Source organism: Salvelinus alpinus, chromosome 2 (assembly GCF_045679555.1).
Source record: "Salvelinus alpinus chromosome 2, SLU_Salpinus.1, whole genome shotgun sequence".
Lineage (NCBI taxonomy): Eukaryota > Metazoa > Chordata > Actinopteri > Salmoniformes > Salmonidae > Salvelinus > Salvelinus alpinus.
The window spans coordinates 77,074,042-77,094,429 of record NC_092087.1 but is presented as its reverse complement, the minus strand read 5'-3'; the positions used below and the strand labels follow the sequence as shown (position 1 = coordinate 77,094,429).

The 20,388-nt window shown below is 44.9% G+C and overlaps 1 protein-coding gene across 18 annotated transcripts in view; it reads right to left on the bottom strand.

Moving 5' to 3' along the window:
* Positions 1-2,211: 2,211 nt before the first annotated feature.
* add3a (adducin 3 (gamma) a) overlaps positions 2,212-20,388 on the bottom strand; it is a 153,438-nt gene continuing 135,261 nt past the window's right edge. For 7 of the 18 annotated variants that reach the window (XM_071389290.1, XM_071389294.1, XM_071389291.1 and 4 more), the window contains 9 exons: positions 20,009-20,107; positions 18,327-18,503; positions 15,602-15,844; positions 9,524-9,640; positions 9,223-9,309; positions 8,681-8,701; positions 7,525-7,648; positions 6,464-6,556; positions 2,212-5,362 (listed from right to left, as the gene is read on the bottom strand). In XM_071389290.1, the coding sequence (XP_071245391.1) occupies positions 5,112-5,362; positions 6,464-6,556; positions 7,525-7,648; positions 8,681-8,701; positions 9,223-9,309; positions 9,524-9,640; positions 15,602-15,844; positions 18,327-18,503; positions 20,009-20,107 (1,212 nt within the window). In that variant the 3' untranslated portion in view covers positions 2,212-5,111. The remainder of the gene's footprint in view (positions 5,363-6,463; positions 6,557-7,524; positions 7,649-8,680; positions 8,702-9,222; positions 9,310-9,523; positions 9,641-15,601; positions 15,845-18,326; positions 18,504-20,008; positions 20,108-20,388) is intronic. The other 11 variants (XM_071389297.1, XM_071389299.1, XM_071389298.1 and 8 more) reach the window with 3 other exon arrangements.

Here is a 20,388-nt window from a genome sequence, read left to right as displayed (position 1 = left end):
CAATCAAGTCAGTAGTTTAGGTCCCAGTCAAGTCAGTAGTTTAGGTCTCAGTCAAGTCAATAGTTTAGGTCCCAGTCAAGTCAATAGTTTAGGTCCCAGTCAAGTCAGTAGTTTAGGTCCCAGTCAAGTCAGTAGTTTAGGTCCCAGTCAAGTCAATAGTTTAGGTCCCAGTCAAGTCAGTGGTTTAGGTCCCAGTCAAGTCAGTAGTTTAGGTCCCAGTCAAGTCAGTAGTTTAGGTCCCAGTCAAGTCAATAGTTTAGGTCCCAGTCAAGTCACTAGTTTAGGTCCCAGTCAAGTCAGTAGTTTAGGTCCCAGTCAAGTCAGTAGTTTAGGTCCCAGTCAAGTCAATAGTTTAGGTCCCAGTCAAGTCAGTAGTTTAGGTCCCAGTCAAGTCAGTAGTTTAGGTCCCAATCAAGTCAGTAGTTTAGGTCCCAGTCAAGTCAGTAGTTTAGGTCTCAGTCAAGTCAATAGTTTAGGTCCCAGTCAAGTCAATAGTTTAGGTCCCAGTCAAGTCAGTAGTTTAGGTCCCAGTCAAGTCAGTAGTTTAGGTCCCAATCAAGTCAGTAGTTTAGGTCCCAGTCAAGTCAGTAGTTTAGGTCCCAATCAAGTCAGTAGTTTAGGTCCCAGTCAAGTCAGTAGTTTAGGTCTCAGTCAAGTCAATAGTTTAGGTCCCAGTCAAGTCAATAGTTTAGGTCCCAGTCAAGTCAGTAGTTTAGGTCTCAGTCAAGTCAATAGTTTAGGTCCCAGTCAAGTCAATAGTTTAGGTCCCAGTCAAGTCAATAGTTTAGGTCCCAGTCAAGTCAATAGTTTAGGTCCCAGTCAAGTCAGTAGTTTAGGTCCCAGTCAAGTCAGTAGTTTAGGTCCCAGTCAAGTCAGTAGTTTAGGTCCCAGTCAAGTCAGTAGTTTAGGTCCCAGTCAAGTCAGTAGTTTAGGTCCCAGTCAAGTCAGTAGTTTAGGTCCCAGTCAAGTCAATAGTTTAGGTCCCAGTCAAGTCAGTAGTTTAGGTCCCAGTCAAGTCAGTAGTTTAGGTCCCAATCAAGTCAGTAGTTTAGGTCCCAGTCAAGTCAGTAGTTTAGGTCTCAGTCAAGTCAATAGTTTAGGTCCCAGTCAAGTCAATAGTTTAGGTCCCAGTCAAGTCAGTAGTTTAGGTCCCAGTCAAGTCAGTAGTTTAGGTCCCAGTCAAATCAGTAGTTTAGGTCCCAGTCAAGTCAGTAGTTTAGGTCCCAGTCAAGTCAATAGTTTAGGTCCCAGTCAAGTCAGTAGTTTAGGTCCCAGTCAAGTCACTAGTTTAGGTCCCAGTCAAGTCAGTAGTTTAGGTCCCAGTCAAGTCATTAGTTTAGGTCCCAGTCAAGTCAATAGTTTAGGTCCCAGTCAAGTCAGTAGTTTAGGTCCCAGTCAAGTCAGTAGTTTAGGTCCCAGTCAAGTCAGTAGTTTAGGTCCCAGTCAAGTCAGTAGTTTAGGTCCCAGTCAAGTCAGTAGTTTAGGTCCTTCTTTTCAAGATGTCCTATCTGTGCCTTTGCTAGCGTCACACACTCCCCCGCTCTTTCACACACAGCCAAGCAAACAAAACAAACAAACATACATGCAGCCATATGTAAGTTATCCTGTGCATTATCAATACATACATACATATATATATTACAAAATATATGTCACCCTCTCTGTGCTATATAATGGTTGGTTGATTGATACTTAATATTTGTTCAGTAGCTTCTCCATCACCTCCAATACGTCTCAGTATAACGTCTGGACATATGCTTCTGGCTTCCAGGTTTTACACTGAAGGGGATTTTGCATAATTTGACAGTTGTTCATCTTTCATATGGACTATGTTCTCTATATATCGTTGAAACCTGCATAGTACGTGTGTATACTGGTTGTGTATGTACAGGATAATATCAGTACACCGAGAAACAACTTTCAAAAAACATACAATATATTTGATTGCGTCCCCATGTGCACACTAGATCTTTTAGTTTATGAGTTAAACTTAAAATGATTGTGGATGGATTATGTTAACATAAAGACAGACAGGTGGAAGAATGATACGAGTGTTCATGAACGTGGATTGTAGGTGATTACGGGGTGATTTTCGCGCCAAAATAAATTGAATCGGAATTCAATTTCTTTTGGCACTAAAATGACTCCATAAAAGGAGTCCGCCACGTCAATCAGTTTAACAAGACATGGAAATGAAAAATAAAGCCCCCGTTTCTTAAAATACAGTTTTATTTTGTGAATTTACACTGATTAGCAACACATCTGAAAGCAACTCCATTATAGAAGAACCATTTCTAATAGGATTTTTGTTCACAGGGAGGGAGGGCTTGGCTCATTACTTGCATGCTAAAGCGATCCTTTCTTTTTTTTTTATAAACAGAAACAAAATGGTGGACAGAGGCATTAGTTAGTAAAACAAAGGTGCAAATGGTCGGTAGATGGGAGAGAAAAGTAAATAAAAGAACGCAAATGCAAATTCAATTAATCTGAGAGCGGTTTGTAAACTCTCGTACTGTAAATGGTTAATAAGGAAGGAGAAACCTAGTACTTGGTAAACAAAAAAAACTGAACTGAAAACCTGTCTGATACAAATGGAAAGATGAAAAATAAGAACTGTGTCAAAAAGGAGAAATGGTATGAAAAAAAGGGTACAATTGTGAGTAATTCTAAAAACGTGGTGTTGATGTCATAGTTCTCCCTAAAACCCCACCCCACACATACACTTTTACATTTTCTAAAACTCACACACAGCCCTTTTCCCAGCTGTTCATGTAACTGTGAGACCAAAAAGCTCAACTCTGCTGTGATACAGATGATAGGGCTATTTACACAGCTAAAGATGTGCCTTTCTCCTTCCCTCCTTTCATCCCCCTCTCCTTCTCTCACTCCATCCCCCTCTCCTTCTCTCGCTCCATCCCTCTCTCGCTCCACCCCCCTCTCCTTCTCTCGCTCCATCCCACTCTCCTTCTCTCGCTCCATCCCACTCTCCTTCACTCCTTTCATCCCTCTCTCAATGTTCCAAATCCAATAGTTCACATTGCTAGCTGGGATATTGGTACATCTGTATATTAACTGTATTACTCTGTGTCTATATGCCACTTAGTCATCACTCTTCCATGATTTATATCTTCTAGAGAAATAACACGAGTTCTAGTTTCCACAACCGACAACGTCGTGAAAGGAGCTGTTGAGATGCAAATAAAGAGAGAAACTAAAAAGAAAGGCTAGAGGCTACGCAAACAACGTCTAGACAACTATGAGCTGTCAAAGTGGTCTTATGAGCAGTCATAGGCATGACATAAGGGTGACTTAGGCCTAATGACAATCCAGGGAGCACTCTTGCTAAATTTGACGCCCGGGTGCGGGCAGGATAAGATTCTCAACCCTTGTCTCATGATTTAAAATATAGGAGAAAAATATAGTATAAGGCTTAAAAAAAAAGTCACACACAAAATACACACCATAGCAACAACGGCGCCAGTTCCACGCTCAAGGCCCATGATTTTATATTTTATAACTGAAGATACTTTTTGTATATTGGGACCTGTTTTATTTATTTTCTTGTTTTTAACTGAGAAATATTTTTTCAAGCGTGACACAAATCGATATATTTTTCTTCTGAAACAACTCTCCACAACCTAAAGTGTATCTTCTGTACTCTGCTCCTGCTATCTACTTTCTTGCTTCTATAGATTCTATTGGTTCTCTGCTTCTAGAATCTCCTTCATAGTAGAAACCACCTGCAACTACATTGTGTTAAGAGTCCTACCACAGTAAAAGTGCAGCACAATAAAATACAAAATATATAGTTAAAAATCTATACCCAACATATCCAGTTTACATATATCTCAGTTATATAGTATTTTTGTAATCTGAACAAGAATATAATTTGAGAGAAACCTGCAGGCAACACTAGAGCAACGTAGTCAGACATATAAATTCAGATTCTTGCAAAAACATGCGTAACATCTTGTATTTCTCTGTAAAAGTATAGAGATGAGCACAAAACTGAGTGAGATGACTACTACCAAATTGTGTTCAATTAAAAAAACTAAAATGTAATATTATTTATTGAGATGACATGTTTTTATGATCTAAATGAGATTCAAAAGTATATAAATGATGATTCTTCACTAAAACGTGATTGTTTTTTTATTCCTTTTAGTTTGGCAAAATAAAAATGAAATTATTAAGAGGACAATAAAAAATGAGATGTGAGTTTAGTGAATCAACAGCGGTGAACAACTGAGATGAAGGTCGGAGGTCGACTAGAAGAGAGCTAGGTAATGTAAATATAGATTCACTTTTAACAGAAGGTGAGAGAGGAGGAGGAAGAGGAGCAACAAAAAGAGGGATGAAAGAGAAAAACGAAGCGAGAGGCAGAGAGAGAAAGAGAAAACAAGAAGCAGGAGTGAAAGAAAGAAAAGGTGTAAATTTAAGTTTTCCAGTCGGACTATTACTTTGTGGCCTCTGATTTCAGTCCTCTATGTATTGAAGAAGCAGACCTCATATGAGAAGAAAATCTAAGCGAAAAGAACATGGTGGTTGTTATGGTTACAATAAGGGCGTAAAGCGCTTCCGTACGCTAGCTAGTCACCATATTGTGCAGTTTAATAATACCACTGATGCATATCTAGACCCGCCAGTGTTGGCTGGAGATTATGAAGCAAGGAATACGATTGGCTGTTTCTAATTCCATAATCAACCATTAGCCAAAGAAATGACATAATCAGCCAATGGCAGAGAAGAAGTGACATAATCAGCCAATGGCAGTGAATATTGAACATGGGGGAGGAGTCAGTTTTCCAGAATCAGTTGTTGCAGCTTTATCATTTTAATCCTCGCCTTCCCAAATCAATGAGCCTTCACTTCTAGGCAGAGGAAGAGAATCCTCAACTCAATTCATCACTTTTCGCGCAACTCTAAAAAATGTTAACTTAAAAGAACAATTTGTTAAAAAACACAATTGAAATAAAATCTTTTTTTTTTAAATGACAAAAGAGGACACTGACAAAAACAAAAACAAAAACATACCAAAAAATAGGAGGGGTCCCCTCTTTCTTCTTAAACTGTATATAGGCTTTAATATCACTCCCTCCATCTCTCTTTCTCTAGACCTCCATTTTCTCTTTCTTTTTGTTCTTCTTGAGGAAGGAGGGAGTGCGGAACTTCTTCTTCTTCTTGTTGGGGGACTTGGAGGGCGAGCTCTCGGGGGACAGGGCGGAGTCTTCGATCTTCTCGCCGGTGCGGACCTTGACCTCAATGCTCTCCACGCTGGTGGTCAGCTGACTGACCCGTTTGCTCAGCTCGTCGTTCACCTCATGGTCGCCGCCGTCCTTGCCATTCTGCATCGTGTGGTTCTCTGGAAAGAGCAGGGGACAGGGGTCAGAGGTCAGACAGGGTAGACCACCACCAACCACAACAACAATAAACCTGATTCTGTGTCTGCTACAGACCTGTATACTATGTTGTTTGACCACAAAATATGTTCAGGTGCTACTACGGATAACTTTTCCAAATTCCCAGAAATCCTGGTTGGAAGACACTGGAATCAGGAAGGAATAACCAGGGAATCAGGAAGGAATAACCAGGGAATCTGGGAATCCTCCAACCGGGTTTTCTGGAAAACCTGGGAATTTTGAGGAAATTGCAACCCTCGGTGCCTAATTTACCAGGAACCAAGAGCAACCTTGGAGAGGGTGTCAACTGATGTCACCTACCCTCTCTGAAATCTGTCAGTACAGCTGGTACCTGTTAACTAATCAACACAAGTTCAATGATCACCCTTTTCAATAGAGTGCATTTCACAGCCAATGTTAATGTGACCGTGACTATGTACTGTACAGGGATCCAGTTACCACACCAAGAGTGTTCTTACAAGCACTGTTCTACTGTTCTACTACAAGAGAATTTCAATGTACTACAATGAACCAACGCGTGACATCACAAGAGGTTGCTGAGCAACAATCGACCCGACTTGGCCCCCATAGGAGAAGAACTGGTTGACTTAAGTCAAAAACGGTGTCACGAATTGTGTCGCACGCACGCACGCACGCACGCACGCACGCACGCACGGAGCAGTTTGCTGTGGGGAGCTGTGTTGATGGCTACTCTAGTGTTCTGTAGTTACGTGGTGTTGGTGTTTGTTGTTCAAAGGGACAGGAAGTAGTTACTACAGGAAGTAAAACTGAGTCATTGTTAATGATTAAGAGGAAGAAAGACACTATAGAATTGGCACTGATTAAACATAGTAAAGTTGATTTCACAATAGCAATGTAGTAGGTTTCCATATAACTTTCTTATTATATATATTATCTATCATAACATTTGAGGTAAAAGTGGAACCAAAGGAATGTAGAATGTGTTTTTGACATAATAAAACACAGCACAACCTTAGTAAAAACCTGTTCTGTTGAAACGCACACAAACAAACACATTTCACAACGTTCTCTCTGTGTGATACCTTCTTTAGCTGGAGTTATTTGCGGGGACTGAGTTTGGGACAGAGACTGAGAGAGAGTGGAAGCGTCGTTGGAGGTTAGGTCGTGCTCGTCATCTGCAGGAGTGGGTGAGGGTTTGGGATGAGGGTTGAAGGGGTGGGAGTAAGGGGTCAGGGGGTGAGGAGGGGGAGAGGGTTTGGGTTGAGGGGTAAGGGTGAGGGAGTGGGTTGGTAGGAGTAGGGTTGGGGGGTGAGAGAGGGAAGTGAGGGTTTGGGGGGTGAGAGATTAGTGTTGACACACATGTTAGAGGCAAGACAGCACAAACAGATCTGGGACCAGGCTACGTTGGGGTACATGGAACGTAGTGGTCGTACAGTACCTCCAGTACATACTGTGAGGAATCTAAGGGGTTAACGTGGTTCATTTAACCACCAGGTCATTCATCTGGCCATTACTAATACTATTCGTTTATAAGTATACATCAATCCAGTGCCATTCCAAAACCCATTCATTATCACAGTGGAGTTATAGCATTACAGACAAACAGTCATTCTTCAGACTATCAACATCATAGTATACATAACAGCACATAGTATTACTGTGAGCACAGACATGCAGCAGAACATTCTAGAAGGAGCATAAGAACATTCTATAAGGAGCATAATATGGAATCCAGATTGGACTGGTGTAGAGTAGGTGGGGATAGGGGGTGGATGGTGTCATGGCAACCGGGCCCACTCATACAGTGGGTGTGAAAACCTGCTGTGGGCCAGTCTGTCTGTTCTGTTGGCCGCCTTAGTCATAGGATGGAGGGATGGTTCCCTTCTGCACACACACGTTACGACAGGCAGGGGTTTTGTGTTTCTCTGTGGTTCTGTATGGGTGTGTGTGTTTCTCGGTGGTTCTGTATGGGTGTGTGTTTCTCTGTGGTTCTGTATGGGTGTGTGTGTGTGTGTTTCTCTGTGGTTCTGTATGTGTGTGTGTGTGTGTGTTTCTCTGTGGTTCTGTATGTGTGTGTGTGTGTGTGTGTTTTTCTCTGTGGTTCTGTATGGGTGTGTGACTTCTCTGTGTGACTCTCTCTTACCACTCAGCCCCAGCTGTCTCTTCTCTACGTTCATCGTGTATTCGTCCATCTCTTTCTCAGACAGCTGACTGAAGGGGTTAGGAGGTAGAGGAACCATCTGGTCATCCTCTGATGCCACGTAGGGCTGGAGAGAGAGAACGTGAAGAGGGAGAGGAGGGAGAAAGAGAGAGAGGAGGGAGAGAGAGTAAAGAGAGGAGGGAGAGAGAGAGAGAGGAGGGAGAGAGAGTAGAGAGAGAGCGAGAGAGGGAGAGAGTGAAGAGAGAGTAGGGAGAGAGAGAGGAGGGAGAGAGTGGAGAGAGAGAGGGGAGAGTGGAGAGAGAGAGTGGAGAGAGAGAGAGTGGAGAGAGAGAGTGAGTGGAGAGGGATAGGAGGGAGAGAGAGTGGAGAGAGAGAGTGGAGAGAGAGAGAGTGGAGAGAGAGAGAGAGTGGAGGGAGAAAGAGTGGAGAGAGAGAGAGAGAGGAGAGAGAGAGAGAGAGAGAGAGAGGAGAGAGAGAGAGAGGAGAGAGAGAGAGGAGAGAGGAGAGGGAGGAGAGAGTGGAGAGGGAGGAGAGAGTGGAGAGAGAGGAGAGAGTGGAGAGAGAGGAGAGAGAGAGAGGAGAGAGAGAGTGGAGAGAGAGAGGAGAGAGAGAGAGGAGAGAGAGAGAGAGAGAGTGGAGAGAGAGAGTGGAGAGAGAGAGTGGAGAGAGAGAGTGGAGTTAACATAGGATCAGACATTAGACTCCCCAGACTTTTAACACGGACAGATACATTCCCAAGTTAGCAGAGTGAGTACACTAAGTCATGCCAGTTCATCGTAAACCACAACACACATTAACACACAATTCAATAGAAATGGGCATATCACACAAACACACTCCAATACTTTCAAATGACTTACCAACAACAATGATTAAGAGACACTGTCTAATATGAATGCTGTTCTGTCACAACCACATCAGAACATGCACAACACACATTGGGTGACATAAGGAAGTAGAAAAACATTGGTCATTCATTGGTGGAGGGCACTATCATGCGTAAACACTCCATTTCACTCCCACCTCCAAAAACACACAAACAGTGACGAGGTGACCTAACAGGACACCAACTGAAACGACAAACAGGTAAAAAAAACACTTCACACTGTAGTATTCAAAAAGCCCGTAGAGACATTACCTTTACACGGACTGGCTGATCCTTCAACACGACATAGGGGAACAATATTTAATAAGTGATCAAATATCACACTTATCAGTTTAATCTCAACTCTGATAACAGGCAGAGAGACCTGGCTTGTGTTACTTCCTTGCTATGAGATGATGCCAACCACCAAAATGCTGCCAAGAAGATCCAAAAGGATTCAGTTGGCACGTTGAAGGACGGATGTCATTACAGAATCCCAGAGCCATAGAGATGTGTACTTCTGGTTCTAAACAATACATTAGCCCCACCTACTGGTCAAGGTTGGCAAACGCAGTAACAAATAGCTAAGCCTATCTAGGCTGGATGATATGGATCACTTAGCATAATCCTCAAGGATGCTCACAGCCTGCCGTATATACCCTATAATTCAAAAGACTGTCATATATTGAAATAAGTATTGAAATGTAATGGGAACCACTTTAGTTGCTGTTTATGACACTGTTATGGATGTATCACCAACAGGACTTCAGGCAAAGTGGCAACAGATATATTGGTTTGTCAGAGTTGCCACTCACCATTCGAGGTTCGTCCAATGGGATGCCTGCCAGGTGGTGAGAGCGAGGTCCGGACGTCATCATGTCGAATCTGTTCTGCTCTCTGATCTGTGATAGGACATAACAGTGACATCACTTACAGCTACACAACCAGGAAGTGCATGGTAAGGATTGTGGTTCTGGTGGAAGGCAGAGAAGGAGCTGACAGAGAGGAGTTAAGTTGAAGTTGGCCTTAGTGATCCAGGGTCAGTTTTGCCTTTCCCCTACTGATGTTTATGGTTAAGATGTATGGAGGGTAGCTGATCCTAGATCTGTGACTTACTCGGTTTCTCCTCTCCAGCACCTCACTAGGGTTGGTGTTCATAGGGACAAACTGGTTGGCGTCCTCGATGCGGATCGGAGTGCCGCTGCTGTTACCACCTTCCTCAGACTTCATCCACTGTAGAGAACATACATACACCAATCAGCATACACCAATCAGCCATACATCAATCAGACATACACCAATCAGACATACACCAATCAGCATACACCAATCAGACATACACCAATCAGACATACACCAATCAGACATACACCAATCAGACATAGTCCAATCAGACATAGTCCAATCAGATATACACCAATCAGACATAGACCAATCAGCATACACCAATCAGCATACACCAATCAGACATACACCAATCAGACATAGTCCAATCAGACATAGTCCAATCAGATATACACCAATCAGGCATACACCAATCAGACATAGTCCAATCAGACATAGTCCAATCAGACATACACCAATCAGACATAGTCCAATCAGACATACACCAATCAGACATAGTCCAATCAGGCATACACCAATCAGACATACACCAATCAGACATACACCAATCAGACATAGTCCAATCAGACATAGTCCAATCAGACATACACCAATCAGACATAGTCCAATCAGGCATACACCAATCAGACATACACCAATCAGACATACACCAATCAGACATAGTCCAATCAGACATAGACCAATCAGACATACACCAATCAGGCATACACCAATCAGGCATACACCAATCAGACATAGACCAATCAGATATAGACCAATCAGACATAGACCAATCAGATATAGACCAATCAGGCATACACCAATCAGGCATACACCAATCAGCAATACACCAATCAGACATAGTCCAATCAGGCATACACCAATCAGACATAGACCAATCAGCATACACCAATCAGACACAGACCAATCAGACATACACCAATCTGTCTAGTTCATCTGGACAAGGCAGCCCAATTCTGATATTTTTTTCATAAATTGCTTTTGACCAATCAGAGCAGCTCTGAAAAAGATCTGATGTGAAAAGATCGGAAGTGATTGTACAAAAGACTGATTAGTGGAAAAAATGGGCTGCCTGTGTAAACGTAGCCAAGGTGAACTTGCTGGTATTCCATTCTGAGTCATATATGGTAATATCACAAAGATGTCATTCTCTAACATACAAGGAGAGGGCAGTGTAATATAAGGTTTCACCAGAATGTGTATCAGATAACGTCAGATTGGCTCTAGACTAACAACTGAGCTAGTCAGGACTAAGACCTGCACAACACAATGTGTAGACATGAACAGTGAGCTCTGTTTCATCAACACTGACCATATGTGTGTGTGTCTGTCTACAGTAGGAGTACTGACCATGGTCCTGGTGTGTTCATATAGTGTGTTAACCCTCCCTACAGTATGAGTACTGACCATGGTCCTGGTGTGTTCATATAGAGTGTTAACCCTCCCTACAGTAGGAGTACTGACCATGGTCCTGGTGCGTTCATATAGAATGTTTACCCTCCCTACAGTATGAGTACTGACCATGGTCCTGGTGCGTTCATATAGAGTGTTAACCCTCCCTACAGTATGAGTACTGACCATGGTCCTGGTGTGTTTATATAGAGTGTTAACCCTCCCTACAGTAGGAGTACTGACCATGGTCCTGGTGTGTTTATATAGTGTGTTAACCCTCCCTACAGTATGAGTACTGACCATGGTCCTGGTGTGTTTATATAGTGTTAACCCTCCCTACAATATGAGTACTGACCATGGTCCTGGTGTGTTTATATAGAGTGTTAACCCTCCCTACAGTATGAGTACTGACCATGGTCCTGGTGGGTTTATATAGAGTGTTAACCCTCCCTACAGTATGAGTACTAACCATGGTCCTGGTGTGTTTATATAGAGTGTTAACCCTCCCTACAGTATGAGTACTGACCATGGACCAGGTGTGTTCATATAGAGTATTAACCCTCCCTACAGTATGAGTACTGACCATGGACCTGGTGTGTTCATATAGAGTATTAACCCTCCCTACAGTATGAGTACTGACTATGGTCCTGGTGTGTTCATATAGTGTTAACCCTCCCTACAGTATGAGTACTGACCATGGTCCTGGTGTGTTTATAGAGTGTTAACCCTCCCTACAGTGAGTAATGACCATGGTCCTGGTGTGTTTATATAGAGTGTTAACCCTCCCTACAGTATGAGTACTGACCATGGTCCTAGTGTGTTTATATAGAGTGTTAACCCTCCCTACAGTAGGAGTACTGACCATGGTCCTGGTGTGTTTATATAGAGTGTTAACCCTCCCTACAGTATGAGTACTGACCATGGTCCTGGTGTGTTCATATAGAGTGTTAACCCTCCCTACAGTATGAGTACTGACCATGGTCCTGGTGTGTTTATAGTGTGTTAACCCTCCCTACAGTATGAGTACTGACCATGGTCCTGGTGTGTTTATATAGAGTGTTAACCCTCCCTACAGTATGAGTACTGACCATGGTCCTGGTGTGTTCATATAGAGTGTTAACCCTCCCTACAGTATGAGTACTGACCATGGTCCTGGTGTGTTTATAGAGTGTTAACCCTCCCTACAGTGAGTACTGACCATGGTCCTGGTGTGTTTATAGAGTGTTAACCCTCCCGACAGTGAGTACTGACCATGGTCCTGGTGCGTTCATATAGTGTGTTAACCCTCCCGACAGTGAGTACTGACCATGGACCTGGTGTGTTCATATAGTGTGTTAACCCTCCCGACAGTGAGTACTGACCATGGTCCTGGTGTGTTCATATAGAGTGTTAACCCTCCCTACAGTATGAGTACTGACCATGGTCCTGGTGTGTTTATATAGAGTGTTAACCCTCCCTACAGTATGAGTACTGACCATGGACCAGGTGTGTTCATATAGAGTATTAACCCTCCCTACAGTATGAGTACTGACCATGGACCTGGTGTGTTCATATAGAGTATTAACCCTCCCTACAGTATGAGTACTGACTATGGTCCTGGTGTGTTCATATAGTGTTAACCCTCCCTACAGTATGAGTACTGACCATGGTCCTGGTGTGTTTATAGAGTGTTAACCCTCCCTACAGTGAGTAATGACCATGGTCCTGGTGTGTTTATATAGAGTGTTAACCCTCCCTACAGTATGAGTACTGACCATGGTCCTAGTGTGTTTATATAGAGTGTTAACCCTCCCTACAGTAGGAGTACTGACCATGGTCCTGGTGTGTTTATATAGAGTGTTAACCCTCCCTACAGTATGAGTACTGACCATGGTCCTGGTGTGTTCATATAGAGTGTTAACCCTCCCTACAGTATGAGTACTGACCATGGTCCTGGTGTGTTTATAGTGTGTTAACCCTCCCTACAGTATGAGTACTGACCATGGTCCTGGTGTGTTTATATAGAGTGTTAACCCTCCCTACAATATGAGTACTGACCATGGTCCTGGTGTGTTTATATAGAGTGTTAACCCTCCCTACAGTATGAGTACTGACCATGGTCCTGGTGTGTTTATATAGAGTGTTAACCCTCCCTACAGTATGAGTACTGACCATGGTCCTGGTGTGTTCATATAGAGTGTTAACCCTCCCTACAGTATGAGTACTGACCATGGTCCTGGTGTGTTTATAGAGTGTTAACCCTCCCTACAGTGAGTACTGACCATGGTCCTGGTGTGTTTATAGAGTGTTAACCCTCCCGACAGTGAGTACTGACCATGGTCCTGGTGCGTTCATATAGTGTGTTAACCCTCCCGACAGTGAGTACTGACCATGGACCTGGTGTGTTCATATAGTGTGTTAACCCTCCCGACAGTGAGTACTGACCATGGTCCTGGTGTGTTCATATAGAGTGTTAACCCTCCCTACAGTATGAGTACTGACCATGGTCCTGGTGTGTTTATATAGAGTGTTAACCCTCCCTACAGTATGAGTACTGACCATTGGTCCTGGTGTGTTTATATAGAGTGTTAACCCTCCCTACAGTATGAGTACTGACCATGGTCCTGGTGTGTTTATATAGTGTGTTAACCCTCCCTACAGTATGAGTACTGACCATGGTCCTGGTGTGTTTATATAGTGTTAACCCTCCCTACAGTATGAGTACTGACCATGGTCCTGGTGTGTTTATATAGAGTGTTAACCCTCCCTACAGTGAGTACTGACCATGGTCCTGGTGTGTTCATATATAGTGTTAACCCTCCCTACAGTGTGAGTACTGACCATGGTCCTAGTGTGTTTATATAGAGTGTTAACCCTCCCTACAGTATGAGTACTGACCATGGTCCTGGTGTGTTTATATAGTGTGTTAACCCTCCCTACAGTGAGTACTGACCATGGTCCTGGTGTGTTCATATATAGTGTTAACCCTCCCTACAGTGTGAGTACTGACCATGGTCCTAGTGTGTTTATATAGAGTGTTAACCCTCCCTACAGTATGAGTACTGACCATGGTCCTGGTGTGTTTATATAGAGTGTTAACCCTCCCTACAATATGAGTACTGACCATGGTCCTGGTGTGTTTATATAGAGTGTTAACCCTCCCTACAGTATGAGTACTAACCATGGTCCTGGTGTGTTTATATAGAGTGTTAACCCTCCCTACAGTATGAGTACTGACCATGGTCCTGGTGTGTTCATATAGAGTGTTAACCCTCCCTACAGTATGAGTACTGACCATGGTCCTGGTGTGTTTATAGAGTGTTAACCCTCCCTACAGTGAGTACTGACCATGGTCCTGGTGCGTTTATAGTGTTAACCCTCCCGACAGTGAGTACTGACCATGGTCCTGGTGCGTTCATATAGTGTGTTAACCCTCCCGACAGTGAGTACTGACCATGGACCTGGTGTGTTCATATAGTGTGTTAACCCTCCCGACAGTGAGTACTGACCATGGACCTGGTGTGTTCATATAGTGTGTTAACCCTCCCTACAGTATGAGTACTGACCATGGTCCTGGTGTGTTTATATAGAGTGTTAACCCTCCCTACAGTGAGTACTGACCATGGTCCTGGTGTGTTCATATAGAGTGTTAACCCTCCCGACAGTGAGTACTGACCATGGACCTGGTGTGTTTATATAGTGTGTTAACCCTCCCTACAGTATGAGTACTGACCATGGTCCTGGTGTGTTCATATAGAGTGTTAACCCTCCCTACAGTATGAGTACCGACCATGGTCCTAGTGTGTTTATATAGAGTGTTAACCCTCCCTACAGTATGAGTACTGACCATGGTCCTGGTGTGTTCATATAGAGTGTTAACCCTCCCTACAGTATGAGTACTGACCATGGTCCTGGTGTGTTTATAGTGTGTTAACCCTCCCTACAGTATGAGTACTGACCATGGTCCTGGTGTGTTCATATAGTGTGTTAACCCTCCCTACAGTATGAGTACTGACCATGGTCCTGGTGTGTTTATATAGAATGTTTACCCTCCCTACAGTATGAGTACTGACCATGGTCCTGGTGCGTTCATATGGTGTGTTAACCCTCCCTACAGTATGAGTACTGACCATGGTCCCGGTGTGTTCATATAGAGTGTTAACCCTCCCTACAGTATGAGTACTGACCATGGTCCTGGTGTGTTTATATAGAGTGTTAACCCTCCCTACAGTATGAGTACTGACCATGGTCCTGGTGTGTTTATATAGAGTGTTAACCCTCCCTACAGTATGAGTACTGACCATGGTCCTGGTGTGTTCATATAGTGTGTTAACCCTCCCTACAGTATGAGTACTGACCATGGTCCTGGTGTGTTTATATAGAGTGTTAACCCTCCCTACAGTATGAGTACTGACCATGGTCCTGGTGTGTTCATATAGAGTGTTAACCCTCCCTACAGTATGAGTACTGACCATGGTCCTGGTGTGTTTATATAGTGTGTTAACCCTCCCTACACTATGAGTACTGACCATGGTCCTGGTGTGTTTATATAGTGTTAACCCTCCCTACAGTATGAGTACTGACCATGGTCCTGGTGTGTTCATATAGAGTGTTAACCCTCCCTACAGTATGAGTACTGACCATGGTCCTGGTGTGTTCATATAGAGTGTTAACCCTCCCTACAGTATGAGTACTGACCATGGTCCTGGTGCGTTCGTCCACGGCCGCCACGTTAACCTTCATATAACTGTTAGGGCTGTTGAGCCAGCGCGTCTTCTCCCGGGCCTGTCTTTGCTGGAGGAACTTAAACGGCAGCCGCGCGGCGCCCTCCTCCTCCTCGAACATGAACGCCGTCACCGTGGCCGGGATCTCCACGTCGGACTTGTGCCGAGGCTTCTCCCGAACAATGGGGTGGCGGTAAGCGTAGCCCGTCCGGTAGCCCTGTGGGGAAAAGGATACAGAAATCAATCAATCCACTAGATGTCATGTACATAGTGCGTTCAGTCCGGCAGCCCTGTGGGGAAACAGGATTCCGTTTTTGTACAGTACTTATTTGTCACAAAGTTTCTAAGTCCCTAGAGAGGAAGACGAGGTAAAAGTGGGAGGAAAGAAGACTCTTTGGTAGTGGAACAAAATGTTCTCAAGCTTTTGATCTCCCCATTCATCTAGAGTTCATTTTCAATAGTGCAAGTCCTCTCTGTAGAATCTTCACTACATAGGAATGTAGTTCGTGTCTCTGTCCCACCCTTAATATTTGGACACAGCCCTGGAATCAAAACTATTGCCTCTGTCCACTAAGGAAAACGGAGAGAGAGAGCGAGAGAGAGAGGGACAGTCTCCAGCCACTATCCCATGATTCCTAGCTGTGGGAGAACGGAAAAACGATGATGTGTAGCCGGAGGGGTTCCTGGCATCCATGGACAATGGAGTGTGTTCAGATACTTCCTGTCTCTTTCTCCCCCTCTCTCTTTATCCGTCCTTCTCCTCTCTGTCCCTTGCTCTCTCTCTCACCCTGTATAGCGCTCCTCTTCTCTATCCATGACTTAACTCTTAACTCTTTCTCATCCCTCTCTCTCTCTATATCTCTCGTCCTCCCTCCTTTTCATCGATACCAGACTGTCCTGTCAGTGTCAATCACATATAGACTTTAACCAGGTGTTCGGAGACCAGACTCAACCTTTCAACTGGACTCAGGAAACACAGAATCAGAATAAGTTCTTGGCATGCAGCTTCCTCTCCATATCAGAGGTATCTGCCGTGGTGTTGTGAAACATGTTATTCCGGTATATTCTGTACTATAAGAAATAGTATTTTTACGAGGTGTGAGACGAGACTATGTGATAGGAGCGGTCCCCTTCGGACAGCTACACAGACCGTTGAGTAATGACTCTCCAGATACACTACATAGAGGACAGAGGTGAGAAGAGAGTAGACAAGAAAAAGTTAGAGAAGAGAGACAAGAGAGGGAGGAGAGGAAAGAGAGGTGAAAAAGACAAATAGGAGAAGGCAAGAAAGAGGACACAAGGGAGAGAAGGGAGAGAGAGAGAAGGGAGAAAAGGGAAAGAGAAGGGAGAGAGAGAGAAGGGAGGGAGAGAGAAGGGAGAGAGAGAGAGAGAGAATGGAGAGAAAAGGGAGTGCGAGGGAAGGGAGAGAGTCTCTCTGCTATAAGCTCAGCAGTGTCTGATCCTTTAGGGATCTGGTGTTGTTATGAAGCATCCCAGTCAGAGTTCCAGCAGGGCCCAGACCATAGATCACTGACCCGGTCCCAAGTCTACAGGGCCCAGACCATAGACCACTGACCCGGTCCCAAGTCTACAGGGCCCAGACCATAGATCACTGACCCGGTCCCAAGTCTACAGGGACCAGACCATAGATCACTGACCCGGTCCCAAGTCTACAGGGCCCAGACCATAGATCACTGACCCGGTCCCAAGTCTACAGGGCCCAGACCATAGATCACTGACCCGGTCCCAAGTCTACAGGGCCCAGACCATAGATCACTGACCCGGTCCCAAGTCTACAGGGCCCAGACCATAGATCACTGACCCGGTCCCAAGTCTACAGGGCCCAGACCATAGATCACTGACCCGGTCCCAAGTCTACAGGGCCCAGACCATAGATCACTGACCCGGTCCTAAGTCTACAGGGCCCAGACCATAGATCACTGACCCGGTCCCAAGTCTACAGGGCCCAGACCATAGATCACTGACCCGGTCCCAAGTCTACAGGGCCCAGACCATGGATCACTGACCCGGTCCCAAGTCTACAGGGACCAGTTCCAGTAGGGCCCAGACCATGGATCACTGACCCGGTCCCAAGTCTACAGGGACCAGTTCCAGCAGGGCCCAGACCATGGATCACTGACCCGGTCCCAAGTCTACAGGGACCAGCACAGCTGCACTGGACCAGTGATGTACTGTACATTATCGAGTGATAGATCCAGTTGATGACCCAGAAACAGTAATGACAGAGGAAATGAGGGCAGGATTGTACACTATATGTTGGATGCCAAGTCATTGTCCTTGAATTCCATTTCCCTGTTAGTTACACAACCTGGAGGTCAGAGCCAGGAGGGGGGCACCTGGGACAGGGCCAGCCCAGCAGGTCAACACATAGCCTGGGTAGCGTGGGTGGTAGCCCCGCTTCCTCCCATGACCTTGGTGGCTAGTGCCAACTGGACATATGGCATAGCTACGAGTCACTGTCACAGCAAGGATATTATACAGTAATGTAGATTGCAGTGTGTGTGTGTGTGTGTGTGTGTGTGTGTGTGTGTGTGTGTGTGTGTGTGGAGGGGGGGATGGAGTGTGTGTGTAGCAGGGAAAGGAGAGTGTGTGTAGTGTGTGTGTGGGTAGTGTGTGTGTGTGTGTGTGTGTGTGTGTGTGTGTGTGTGTGTGTGTGTGTATCTGTGTAAACCACTCACCAGGTTATCCAGCATCCTCATGAGAGATTCAAACTCCAGCTCTCCCACCTTCCACTTGTGTGGACTTCCCATGTTGACAGACCCTGCATCGGCCACCGCATGGGTCCGAGACTTATACTTCTCAGCATCTAACACAATCAGGTTGTCTATGCTGCCAGCACACGAGAACGCATTCACCTAGAGAGACAGAGAGAGACGGGGGAGAGAGATGGGGGGAGAGAGAGAGAGAGACGGGGGAGAGAGAGAGAGAGAGAGAGGGGGAGACGGGGGAGAGAGAGAGGGGGAGACGGGGGAGAGAGAGAGGGGGAGACGGGGGAGAGAGAGAGAGAGACGGGGGAGAGAGAGAGAGAGAGAGAGAGAGAGACGGGGGAGAGAGAGAGACGGGGGAGAGAGAGAGAGAGACGGGGGAGAGAGAGAGAGAGACGGGGGAGAGAGAGAGAGAGACGGGGGAGAGAGAGAGAGAGACGGGGGAGAGAGAGAGAGAGACGGGGGAGAGAGAGAGAGATGGGGGAGAGAGAGAGAGAGATGGGGGAGAGAGAGAGAGATGCGGGAGAGAGAGAGAGAGAGAGAGAATTTCTATTCAGAAAAGAGAGGCACAGAGTTCTATCTAGACAATTGAAAAATCCAACCCAGGGAGGTATTACAGTTATTATACAAGGTCACTTTTTTTTGCCACACACACACACACACACACACACACACACACACACACACACACACACACACACACACACACACACACACACACACACACACACACACACACACACACACACACACACACACACACACACACACACACACACACACACACACACACACACACACACACACACACACACACACGATGTTAATCTTTAGATATTAAGCAGGCTTTGCTAGGTTGGATTAATGTTTTGTTTGGCTCTGAGACTGAGATTCAAATAGGGATTTGGTGCACCTATTACAACAGGCAGGGACAACACCCACACACACACACACACCCCCACACCGTAATGTCTACCATATTTACAAACTGCACACACACACACACACACCCACACCGTAATGTCTACCATATTTACAAACTGCATACACACGCGCACAGCACACAGGCAAGAAGCACACAAACAGTAACGCACACATATCATACGCACACACACACACGCGCGCACACAAACACACAACACAAACAAACTTTGCCAAACAAAACTCTGGAAATCATTGACTTTCCATTCAAGCTGTCCCGCTGGTTTTGTTGTGGGGTAACATACAGCCCATTTAAAATGGTATTTTCCCCTCTTCTAATTCAGACGGTGTAGGATGTTACAGGGCTTTAACACAATCTCTTTGTTTTCCTGCCAGTCTTTCTCTCCAGCTGTCTTCACGTTTCCTCTCTCTCTCTCTCTAGATTTTTAACAACCCCATAAATGACATTCCGGCTTTCCTTGGAAAACACAGAAACTACCAAAACAGGAACAGCATCACTAATAAGCGTTAGATGAAGCTAACATCGTGACGCCGTGTTGTTGCAGAATCGAAGGCGTTGTTACTGAAATCTCTGTTCGAACAGAACAGTAAATGTCTGTAGAATCTAGATCTGAACGAGTAACTCAATTTATTGACCTATTGTTTGATGAGAGTGAGGTCCAGGGTCCAGGGTGTGTGTGTTATGTAGCGTGTGGGTGTGTGTGTGTGTGTACCTGGATCTCACAGGCATACTGAGCGTTGTAGATGTAATGAAAGGCCTCTTCGATGGTTTCTCCCAGAGCCACCACTCCATGGTTCCTCAGCACCAGCACCTGTTCACCAAACACACACGGTCACGGTCAAACACAACCATAGACGAGGACAGTTACATCTAACAAGACCATTTCCCCCAGTGTGGTAACAAGCCTCCATAGTTTACCAGTAGATGACTCTAGAGGAGACACACAACCACAGTAACCTCAATGCCATTAAGGCTGGCTGACTAGCTAGTACATTTTTATCACAAAGCAGTCCCATAGGGGTAGGATTTACCCACTGATCTAAGGTCAGTTTTGCATCCCCCGAACTAGCAATTAACATCACCTTTTGGGAT